The sequence below is a fragment of the Eupeodes corollae genome, chromosome 3 (assembly GCF_945859685.1).
Source record: "Eupeodes corollae chromosome 3, idEupCoro1.1, whole genome shotgun sequence".
Lineage (NCBI taxonomy): Eukaryota > Metazoa > Arthropoda > Insecta > Diptera > Syrphidae > Eupeodes > Eupeodes corollae.
The window spans coordinates 133824560-133836721 of NC_079149.1; the positions used below are offsets into that span (position 1 = coordinate 133824560).

A 12162-nucleotide genomic window follows, 5' to 3' on the forward strand; every position below is an offset into this window, starting at 1 on the left:
ATCGGAAATCACACAAAGAATTTTTTTTTCTCTAAAAATGTATGTTCTATTTTCCGGACGGAAATTCATTTTCCTGAACAGCTGGTACTTTATGTTCAAAAGTGAAACGAATCGTTCCACTGATTTGTGTTCCAATTTCACACAATTCCAATGATAGATTTCTGCTAGTAAAATTTTGCCGGTAGATTTCAATCGGGAAATTTTTTCAATAACAGAAATGTTTAAGGATAGCTATAAACACCTGTCAAAAAAATTTCAATGTTTATTTTCAATGATGGAAACGAATGATAGATAGACCGCCTATACAATGTTTTGTAATTCTTGATTAAAGTTTTAGATGGCTCCCATTTTTCGGTGAAATTGAAATTGTTTTTAAGAAATTCCTTTGCAGTAAGTAAGGCATTCACCGTTTCTACCTTGAGTGAATTTCTTTTTTTTATCTTTTATAAGGCTAACATCTGGGGTGGAATCGGCTAAGGTGATTGTTGACTATCAATTTTTTGATCATTTTCATTCCGTCTGTGTAAGATGAATTAACTAAATTCAATTCGATTGAACAATTTCAGATTCAAATTGTCAAAATTCGTTGTTGCCTTGGTGAAATTTTGAATTGATTCTTATAAAATATATAAATAAAAGTTTTAAATTGCGTCTGGTAGCTCTATTCGGCATAAACAAATTTGTTTGAAAACGACTATCACATTTTTTGTGATAGCTTTTTAGGTATCAATTTGACTATCACCTTATGTAGATCAAATTCGATCATTTTGACTGTCATTTATCAACAATCATCTTAGCCGATTCCACCCCTGAACATTTTCTTTCTGCTGTTGCACTTCTATTGGGGCAAACTGATTAAAGAACCGACGAATTTTAAATTTTGGTTTTTGTTGTAAACCAAATACAAATTTCTTTTCCGTTTTATTTTGAGGAGTAGTTTTCGTCCGTGGGTAGTATAGTAGCAGTTGAGTCTGAAAGGAGTAAAATACTACTATAGTAGCAAGAACGACAGCAGTGATAATGGTGAACAGGTTCAAAAGAGCTTAATTTAAACAGAAATTCATTGTGTTGATATTTTGATAACTTCCAGATAGTGAAAAAATTGAGTGTCAGAGACCCACAATCTTAACACCACTCTCACACCAGAATTTAATTTGACAGCTGAATAGACATAGGAAAATAACTTTTGAATATTAACAGATGCACAGAACTGAGCATTACATTGCATACCGTCAAGCTAAAAGTTGCTTAAATGAGTTTCATTTTTCTAAAATGTAGAAACAAAGAAAAAACAATACCTATAAAATAATAATCTCTCTCTTTTCTCTGTACAAACAAATTAAAACCTCTACAGTAATAACGCCTGCTGACCTTCATTTAAGAGTAACTAGACATTGATCAAATTAACGCCAAAAGGACACTAGAATCTAGAAGTGAACATTTTATTCTTTCCGGTTACAGATATGTACCTCGAATACAAAATGAACTCCCGACGAAGTATGCGTATGCGACAATCCTCAGCTCCGAACGTTCTCAAGAGGAGCGATGATGTGAATTTGATTGATTTTGAAATTAATTGTATGCATACACAAAGGCAATTAATTGATCTAAGTATATTCGCGTTACTTTAAATTGAAAGGATAGCATGATATTTTGTTTTGGACACATCTACTGTCTCCATAGCATGTAGACATCGCTTGATGCAAATACAAACCTCAACTCAGCCGATGGCAATAGACAATTATTTACTTCCTTTTAATGTCCAGTTGCAATGTGTTTTGTTATTATTATACTCAGACGTTCTTAGAAAGACGCAAATAAGTGGGAAAGAGAAAATAGGTGAAATAGAAATTGGATGGTGTTTGACGTTTCTTTTTCTTGACATTCTATTTTCTTGGCGTTGTTTTATTATTGTTTCTTGTGTTTCCCAGTAAAAAAGACACCAGACAATTTCAAGTGGCAAAAACACACTGTTTATAAGTTTTAAGAATACCACAATGACATTTTTTTAAGGGAATTAAGGTGCCGTTTAAAGCTATCAGTGAAGCTCATCAGTAAAGCACTATTCACATGAACACGACCAGCGAATATTCGTCGATTTTGACATTTCTTTCACATGAGAGTTTTTAATTTGTTAAGAATGAAGTTTGACAAGGAGCAACATGGAAACACCATTTACCACCGAAACCAACACAAGAATGATTTTTTTAGGTTAAGTACGCGTGATTATTTTATTCGTTGCGAATGTGGATAATGTGGAACGCGAATAAAGTTTGACAGTTCGTATCAACTACATTTGTTTTCTTAAATTTATTAATATATGATATTGAAAAGTAAAAGTATGCATCATAAATCAAATAGAAACTATGTTGCTATTGTTTTGTTAAGAATTTGTGTGGAAATATGTCTTCAAACGTGTATAAACTCACATTTTGTAATTCATTCGTCGGTCGCGCTCATGTGAACACTACTTAACACTTTGGTTTTGCATTTTTGAACCCGTTTGAGCTTTATTTTCAGAGATAAAAAAATGCAATATGAATTCTAATACCATGAATTTTTTCGAAAAGAAAAAATGTTTTTGAAGCTTAATTATGTCGTAAATTCATTTTAAAAATTTTAATGATTTTTTACTTGACAGATGACTACCAAATGCCGTTTGACTGTTGGCATTCCAATATTTACTGTTCCAAACGCATCTTAAAAGAAATAACTGATGAAAATCAACAGGAAAAAAGAGGCACAAGGCTCTAAATTATTTTATACATGTACAGTGGTGGACACGTATTTAGCACATTAAAAAGAGTACAAGTATTTTTCTACATTCAATTCTTTGTTATTTGCAAGAAACTGTTCATTTTTATGTTGTTCCTATGACTACCTTATATGGTACTAAAAATGTGTAAATGATTGAAAAGTAAAATACCGTTTTGTTTTTAGCTGGGCATAAATTTAGCCCGTTTTGCAATCGAAGAGTGTATTTTCTTAGCTGGACATAAATTTAGCCCGTTTTGCAATCAAAGAGTGTATTTTTAAAAATAAAATAATAATTTCTGAGGTAATTAAATATTCCTTTAATGATCTATATTAACAAAAAAATAATTATTCATGGCAAAAGGAAAATGGTGCTCAAAGGAAAAAAGAAGTCTGATCTTGAAAATGAAATCAAAAGGGCGGACGGTAACAGACATTTCTAAGTTGTTAGAATGCTCTAGGAAGCTGGTTTATAATGCCCTTTGTCATATCAAAAAGTTTGTAATGATTGAAAACTTTAAACGTTAACGTTAAAACCCCCGGGTCAGAAAGACAACTACAAATGAAGATAGAATTCTTTATAGGTTATCGACGAAGGATCCGTTTAAGACCTTCAGTGCCATTCGAAGCGAACTTTCAACGAACTATGGATTAAATGTTTCCTCAAGGACCATAAGACGCCGATTAAAAGACAACAATTTCGTCGGTGCGTTGCTCAGTTGTATCAAAAAAAAATCTGAAATCTAGGCTACAGTTTGCCAAAGCTCACCTATACAAACCTATTAGTTTTCTGCCGGTTCGGATTGGATGGGAAAAAGTATGTATGGCGTCTAAAAATGGAATATGATCCAAGGTACACTATTAAGACGGTGAAACACGGTGGAAGCAACGTTATGGTCTGGGCTGTTTTTTTAAGTCATAGCGTTGGCCTTATCGTAAAAATTGACACCAAAATGGACCAGAACGTGTACAGAGATATCTTGTTCTATCATATGATACCCTACGCAGAAGACAATTTGCGTTATTATGGCGCTTCATGCATGATAACGACCCTAAAGTTAGTGAAGTGTGCCTTAGAGGTGAATAAAAGTGAAGTTTTAAAGTGGCAAGCACAATCACCCGATCTTAACCCGATCGAAAATTTGTGGAATTATGTTGAAAATCACATTGAGCAAAAAAAAAACAACCAATTTAACACAATTGTGGCAGGAGATTCAAAATTCTTAGTATGCAATTCCAAAGTCACAATGTGAGGCTTCGGTTGAAAGTTTGCAAAGAAGAATTGCTTCGGTAGGTACTGCAAGATAAAGGGTTCACTACCAAGCAGAAAGAAAAACTTAGAATTGATAACGACAAGTAAAATTTTACCAAGGAACTGTTGAATGTGCTAAATTCGTGTCCAGGCGAAAAATTGATGTTTCTACATTCCAAACTTTTTTCTTCTTACAGATGTTAAACATATTTGCTGAAGTGCTATAAAAACATAGTTCTATGTTTATGTAATGTAAATAAAATAAAACTAATTTCATAATAAGAAAACAAATTGAAAATTAAATGATTTTTATTTTCTTCAAAAAGTGTGCTGAATTCTTGTCCACTACTGTATATGTATAATAGCCGAGTTTTATTATCACCATGATTTGATCCGGATCAGATCATAATAATAAAACAGCATTGGATCATCATATTTTTTATTATTTAAAGTTTGGTAGCAGTGACAAATTCGTTCTTTCAAAAGTGACATTTCGAAACAAAGCAAAAAAAAAACAATCAAAACCCATAAATTTGGTTTTGGTTTCTTTTGCACTCCAGATTTTACTAAAATACCATCAAATTTGGTGAATGCAATACGAGAAAAGTTTATTTAATTTACAAATCACTTACATTTTATTTGTGTTTTCCATTTTGTGTGGTTGCAGATTTGCGAATTGTTTGATGTTTAAAGCAGAGTTGCCCAAAGAACATTTTATTTCATGAATATTTTTTTGTTGCTCTTTTAAGGGAAAAATGATATCCATTAATTGGGCGAAATATACATTTTTTGCACTTATTGCTTTTAAGTTCAATAATTTATGTTTTATTTTGTCAAAGGTTTTTGTTTCGTGTGTTTAAGATAAAAACTAAATAAAAATGAAATTGCTTACTTTCTATTTAAAATATTTTTTTTTCAGTCAGATGAAAATGTAACTATGGCAATATGTGTAATATTTCAAATAGTTGGTAGTGGTACCAACATTTAAATGTTATATTACAAATTGCATCCCTCTCTGGGTGAAATAGAGAAATAAATTTTGGATTTCAAATTAAGATCCAAACACAAAGCTGGATCTTGATTTGTTGTTGTAATGCATGTAACGCGGCTTAATGACGTACATTTTCTGATTGCTATAAACGCTCATCAGTAAAACATTTCAAATTCATGATGTTTAAATTTTTACTGATGGCTTTAAACGGCCCTTAGGTTTTCCATAAAATTACCGTTATTTCAAGAACTGATATTTTTAGTAAAAAATCAAATCTACAAAACCATAACTTAATCACTCGTTTCACAAATGTTCTTTTTTTTTAATTTTCTTATCGCTTATGTTTCGGTTCGATGCACAAAATTTTAAAATTAAATTAGATAAACCTAAAAGCCCGTTCACACGATTCGATATTTTCACCGTATCGGATATTTTCTCGATTCAGTGTCTTTCGGTTGGAGTGTTTAGACGGTACGGTAATTTTACAGTACACCGTACTCAACCCTTAACCGACGACCCGCACTACGACTATATACAAGCAATAAATTATTCGACAGTAGTCCAAACGTAAAATGACGCACTATCGGTCAAAATATCAGATCGTCTGAACGCACTGTCTATAAATACATTGCCACGATGAGCTGAATAGTTTTTTTTACCGTACGACCGAAAACGATTTGCGGAGACAAAATCGACCTAATCGGTAATTTTACCGTATACAGTTAAATGCCGTATCGCCTGAATATACTCATTTAAATTATATTGACACTGGCTTATACGGTAAAATCGACGTTACGGCAAAACCGCTGATTCGTGATCGTGTGAACGGGCTGTAAACCGCACGAGCATATTAAACATAACACAACTTAAGCATCGACCAAAAGATACGTCGAATTTTAATATTTGATCAAATTAACTAAACCCATTAAAATTTGATGAACACTCGTACAAAATACTCTCTTAACGTATGCATATCCTTTTTCAAATGAACTTCCTGTTTTAATTATTTACAAAAACAACATTTCCCATCAAAAGTCATAGTGACAAGCTGTTAAAAATAATAAGAAACTAATCAAAGCAAATGCATCCGTCAAATCCACCCCATCCATTCACCCAACAAGGCGCAAGAGTCTTCCAAATGTTACACACAATTCCTCATATACTTTTTTTTCTCATTTCAACACTCTCAATGTACCAACCTATGTCCTTTTATTGATAAAATTAAGCCAAATGTGTTTTATTACTCGTAGGTCGTAGCATACTACTTACTCTCATTGAAGGACTGAACTGAACTCAACCTTAAGGGTAGGTCGGTATGTAGGTATACCTATTGTAATTTCTTTATGAAAAAGAAAAACCAACGCTGAGCCTCCATTGGATTAACTGTAAATAAATGCTTTTGATTATTTTGTATATGGGTAGCGTCTTTTGTAAGAATTACAAGCTTTTCGTAAGGAACTATCTAAGAACCTCTTAATAGTTAATGGGCGCATTAAAATTATTACTTCTTGATAGTTGGGTTCAATTAGACAAAAACAATAGATAAGAGTCTTACAAGCTCGTACTCGATGCACTCAAGTCGCATGCCATTGGACCCAACAAAAATTAAAAAAAGAGAAATAAAATGAAAGAAAAATTAAATTTAAAAGCATAACTTTTAAGGTTAGATATTTTGATGAAATATATAGACATAGCATAAAAAATAAACGGAACATTGCATAGCATACCTAGTCACAGACCCCATTAGCTTTGATATGGGGGTAAATTGGTGGAGCACATCTTCTCGTCATATCAGATCATATCTTTTTTTCATCTTACCTTTGCTTTTGCTTTTAAACTGAAACAAATCCAGAATACAATAAAAACTTCAATACAACACATCTTATTAGAAATTTGACCTATAAATATGCAATTCGATAATCATTACAGGGATGCTCACTTCTTGCAATTAATTGCAGGCCGAATTATGACGTCAGAAATGTTGTTATCTTCAAAGTTGACTTTTTACTATAAATGTGTTTGCCAATTCATAATTAGGTTCCTATTAAAATTAAGAAATTTATAATTTTATTTGAAATATACAAAATACTTAACTCTTTTAAGGTTTTCAGTTTGAATAACCATTCTATAAAAATTCAGTGTCGATTCGATTGAAAAACATTTTCAAACTTGCCGCCAAACTCTTGATACTACAGGGTAGCAAGCTACGTACTCATGACACCCAAGCACTTTTACTATGAAAATACTCATGAAACCCTCTTGAATGGTCAATATCTTCATACATTTTAACAATTTTGTTAAAATAAAAATACTAAAATATTCTTTATAAATTTTTCTATCGAATGGTATTAAATTTTATGGATTTTAGTTAAATTTAAGATTTTTAAAAATAATTTACATTTCTGATTCATTTACTACATGAGATCTCAAATGGCGCGCTCCCTTCAAAATGTATTTCACACTCAAGAAGACGCCTTCAGTCGATTTCGAGCATTCAGCGAGTGAACTTCGGTAAAAGGCTAGCTAACAAAAAAGTAAAAGAAAAAATAATAATAAATAACAGTGTTATACAAAATAAAAAAAAAAGTTTCTAGCCAATTAAAGACGTGTGTGTTGTAGATTAACTTAAGTATATTTAATTTATTTATAACAAACAAAAAAAAAAAAAACAAAAGTTTCAAAATGAGTTCAGCAACAGAAAATAATGGAGATATCGCGGTTGAAAAAGTTGCCGCCGACGCCACCACTGCCGTCAAAGAGGACAAACAAATTAAAACAGCCTCCGAAGAAACATCAGCGGCATCAGATAATGGTACCACCAAACCAGCGGTCACAAAAGACCAGGTCAAAGGAACAAAACGGCCTGCAGATGTAAGAATTATAATTTACCTCATACAAATATCTAATATCTAATGATAGATGCTATTGGTATAAAATATTTAGTGAGTAATCTTCAACGAGCCAGCCACACAAACCACACCGGAATAAATTTATGTCTATTTTTATATTTAAAAAGTAATTTTACAACGACTAAGAAAGGGCAGCAGCAGCAGCCTCACCTCTTATTCTGTTCTTTCAACAAAAAGAAAAGTCAGTGTGTTCTATTTGCTACACTTTACACTATACACCATAATCTCAAAGGAGGCATAGAAAAAAAGACTTAAAAGAGTAGAGAGAAAAAGGACACCCATGACGTATTAATACTTTTTTATGTGTTATCACTTCAAAAGAAAAAAAAAAACAGAACCAGAACTAATGGGACATTCGTCCTCAAAAAGTGGAAACATAGCCAAGCGCGCGCATTTGTTAGCGACAGACAAATAATCTCGGTTATCACACTTTACCCCCAAAGTCACAAAGTATATCCCAACCGAAGCAACCAACCTACCCACCACACCAACCAACAACTCACTCTCCATACAAAATATTGTCAAAAGATGTGTAGTCATCGGATTCGGAACGAACCATTTTGACATACCTACCTACGACCGACTCTATTGAGAGTTGGAGCCTATATTCGAATTGATAACAACAATCAATAGATACTAATAGAAGCAGAGTTCCTGCCTTATAACAAATACATAACGCCTTTGGATTATAGAACAGGGTTGCTCTTTATTTTCACGTAATCTTTCGATTCGTATAGAGAGAAATCAATTTTATTCTATTTTTCCGTTTTTTTTCAGAATGCATGCGAATATGCGATGTGCTATGTGTAATTAAAAAGATTACTACCTTAACTCAAAGCACTTCACATGCTGCAATTTATTAAATTAACATTCAGAAGTACAATACAAAAATGGCGCCCGGTTTGCATTCAAAGCGACGAAGGCTTTTTTTTTCTCGATGAAGAAATTTGTTTTGATTTCAACTAAGCGTCATTTTCCCCTACTATGTATATTATTCTTTTTTGTTTCTTTTTTCAAATTATGTTCTATTTCTGGACGTATTTCCAAGTTAATGCTTACTCTTTACAAGGAATGTATCCAATCTATAAAACGACGCTTAAGTTTCCTCTCAAGCAAACACTAACACATTACAGCCCCTCTCCCCCAAATGCCGAATGTCCCCCTTGTTTCTTCTCCACACTTGACTTCATATTACAACTTGTCAAGATAATGACAGCCAGAGAAAGAGAGAGAGAGATATATAGATACAAAATAAACAAGAGAAAAACAAAAAAAACAACACAGGTACCTGTTTGTTATTATGTTGTGTCTTGTGTGTAGTATTTACTAAATGAAGAAACGAGTTATTGCTCAAAATCCCATTCAATAAAATTTTAACAGCGCTATGGCGCGGCGGCGGCGGAAATAAGCACCGCCACACCGCTGCAATGCACTCAAACATACGCAACGCGAGACGTAAGGTATACACATATGTATATGTTTTTTATATGTCTCCTTCTCTCTTTTGACGTTAATCACACAAAATGAGCAATAAGCATAGTTTTATGTTATTGTTGTGTGTGTTTTTTTAAGTGCCGGCCGGCCCGCTAAACCAAGCAAATCTTATCAACTAGAATGTAAATTAGGTATAGGTACACTTATATCAAAATAGAAACATAAAGATTTTCAAATTAGCAACAAAAGAAGACAAAACAAAAGTAGCACAGAGCCAATTTATAAAATAAATAAATTAAATATATGAGAAACAGAGATCTTGTTGTTTTGCGCAAGTCATCGTTCAATATTTGTCTCTTTCTTTAGCGCAAATGTCACTTTTTGCCTTCTAGAAATTGTTTATAGATCCACCTTGCTTATAGTTGCTTCGCTTGTTGTTCAATAAACACATTCGTTTGCAAGCACCAAAAGATAATGAAATGATTATTTTTAAGATACACATGATGAATAATAATTCTTAAAACGCTAAACTCAGGTACAGTCCAGTCACAATATCTAATAATTTTCTTTTCATCAAACGTAACGTAAAATGTTTCAAATAACCTATGCTGCTCTATCCTTTACGTCAAAGGTGGTAGTTTTGTTGTTGAAGAAGAAAAAAATTCCGTTCACATAACACGCTATACTCACGCGACCCAATTATCAAGCCAAGCTGAAAAAAGGACGTATACAAGCGGAACTGTACTGAAGTTTTTTTTGTTGTTGTTGTTTGCTTTGTTTTGTCCCAGCTTCAGGTATTGGATGAATAGCTCAATACAGGACAGGAAACGTGCCCTCATGATAAAAATAAATAAAATCCTCTTTGGGATATGCTGCTATATGTAACGGTTGCTTTGGTTAGTTTGGTAGTCTTTATTTTCGTCACTCATTACAGTAAAAGAAATGAGGAATGTAGTGTTTACGAGGGTGAAAAGGTGGCGTTTCTTCTACAGTACAGATGTCATTATAAAATGTTGGTGGAACGAAACACACTCTCTTAATAATCTTTATTTCTCTCCCTCTTTTATTGTTAGTAGGTAGGTTATTCTACCTACCTAGAGAAGGTTAGAGAAAATTCGATGCGGTCGAAATCACTCACATAATAAACCTACCTTCATATCTACCTACCTTGCTATAAACGAAAAGGCAGTTAGAGGTTGTTGAGAAAAACAAGAAGCAGATGTATAGATGCAGCGTCTGCCCAACCAGCGAATTGGTTGCCGGGTCAAAAACAACGTTCATGATGCGCGCGTTACGATTGTTGATTGGTTGAATTTTTTTCCATAGGATTGTGTGATGGGATTGTTAGTTGGAGATTACCTGATTAGAATTAGAATTAGAATTTATGGCTGCTTTTTAGTGGATTTACCAGAAAGGACATCAGCTTGGGGGCATGATAACTTTTAGGTTGAAAGAAGGTTTAGTTTAAATTAACTTAAATCTAAATTAGAAAATGTTTAATCAAATACATTGAACATGAACATTGGGACATGTTTAAAATTGTTAGTTAAGCTAAACCTGCTTTTAAACTAATATCAACCTCTTAAGTATGCACATTTTAGATTTCAAGAAGTTTTAACTTAAGCAAATTATTTAAAATAGCTTAAAATTAAGAAGAAACTTGAATTAATTTATTTGTTTCTATTTGATTTACAGGACAAATCAGCTGCATCAAAGAAAGCCAAAAAAGAAAGTGCTGCCAACGCAAGCGATTGTTCAGAAGATGAAGAAACCATTGAAGAAGAGGACTTCATTGAAGAAATCGACAGTGACATTGAAAGTGATGAATACGATCTCCCCTATGATGGTATGTTATAAATTATATCTCGATCTGTTGTATTAAATTCCATTATTTTCAATATTTATAAATACTAAACACATTCGCGTATAAATACAAAAAAAAAAAATGATGACCCCGCGTTGGGCGCCATTTAAAGAATACAAACAAATGGAGTTAAATATTCATTAACGATTTAAATGATTTATCGACTTTATCACTTTTCTTCAGTTAAATTTAACTTAAAAAAAAAACTATCAAACGTTTAACTATCAATTTTTTAAAAAAACAATCCCAACATTTCGTTTTCAGATGACGATGAAAATGATGGCTCCGGCTCAGATGACCAAGCGTAATAATAATGTAGTCAAAAAAATAAAGAAATAAAAAAAAATCTATATATATATATTATATTGATAAGGAATAATTTTTAATTTCTTATTTTATTTTTTTTATGTAATTTTTTTTTTAATTTAAATCAGAAATAAGAAAAAACTTACGATGCAAGATTTTTTCCTTTAATATTTAAGTTTAAAATATTGAAAATAATAACAGAAAAAAAAATTGAAAAAACAAAACCGAAAAAATAGAAAAGAAATAGCAGTTACAACAAATAAAAAAAAAGTATTTTAGATCAAATAAAAATACATATAAAAACCTAAATCCAATCTAATAGTATTTGCATAAGAACAATCTTTCAGAAATCTGAAATTGAAATTAAAAAAAAAAAAGTTGTGAGGAACTTTTTTGGGGCAAATCCTTTTGTGTTCGCTATTTTACTACCTTTGTGCTGAAATTTACAAAAAAAAAACAAAAACTATCGTTTTCGTACAAGCCAAATGCTGCCACAAACTTTCTTCTTGTTCGTTTCATATTTTCATATATTTTTGATTGATCTTTTTTTTACAAAACTCATTTCTCGAATCTAGCATTGAACGAAAAAATAAGCCTAAACAAGCCACGTTGAATATATGGGATCTAGGTAAGTTATAAGCGCTTTATTTTC

General features: G+C 32.2%; 1 protein-coding gene and 1 long non-coding RNA gene across 6 annotated transcripts; one reads left to right on the forward strand and one right to left on the reverse strand.

Annotated features, from left to right (window-relative positions):
* Nucleotides 1-4297: 4297 nt before the first annotated feature.
* Nucleotides 4298-7343, reverse strand: LOC129949353 (uncharacterized). Of its 5 annotated transcripts, XR_008782030.1 has the most exons (5): nucleotides 7092-7343; nucleotides 6937-7038; nucleotides 6725-6834; nucleotides 6439-6570; nucleotides 4298-6380 (listed from the first exon to the last, which is right to left on the reverse strand). It is a non-coding gene; the product is annotated as an uncharacterized LOC129949353 (long non-coding RNA). The 5 variants fall into 5 exon arrangements; XR_008782028.1 differs by having other exon boundaries at nucleotides 6439-6834; XR_008782027.1 differs by having other exon boundaries at nucleotides 6439-6834; nucleotides 6896-7038.
* Nucleotides 7344-7492: 149 nt separating this feature from the next.
* Nucleotides 7493-12162, forward strand: LOC129949349 (bacchus). Its single transcript, XM_056060749.1, has 3 exons — nucleotides 7493-7868; nucleotides 11036-11186; nucleotides 11469-12162. Exons 1-3 carry the CDS (start codon nucleotides 7680-7682, stop codon nucleotides 11510-11512), a joined length of 384 nt encoding a protein of 127 aa, XP_055916724.1. The 5' UTR covers nucleotides 7493-7679; the 3' UTR covers nucleotides 11513-12162.

What these genes read in the sequence shown, in the direction of transcription:
- LOC129949349 (XM_056060749.1), top strand. Translation starts at nt 7,680, where the DNA reads ATGAGTTCAGCAACAGAAAATAATGGAGATATCGCGGTTGAAAAAGTT. An exon ending in GAACAAAACGGCCTGCAGAT is followed by an intron (nt 7,869 to 11,035) that starts GTAAGAATTATA and finishes TTTGATTTACAG; the next exon opens with GACAAATCAGCTGCATCAAA. An exon ending in ATACGATCTCCCCTATGATG is followed by an intron (nt 11,187 to 11,468) that starts GTATGTTATAAA and finishes TTTCGTTTTCAG; the next exon opens with ATGACGATGAAAATGATGGC.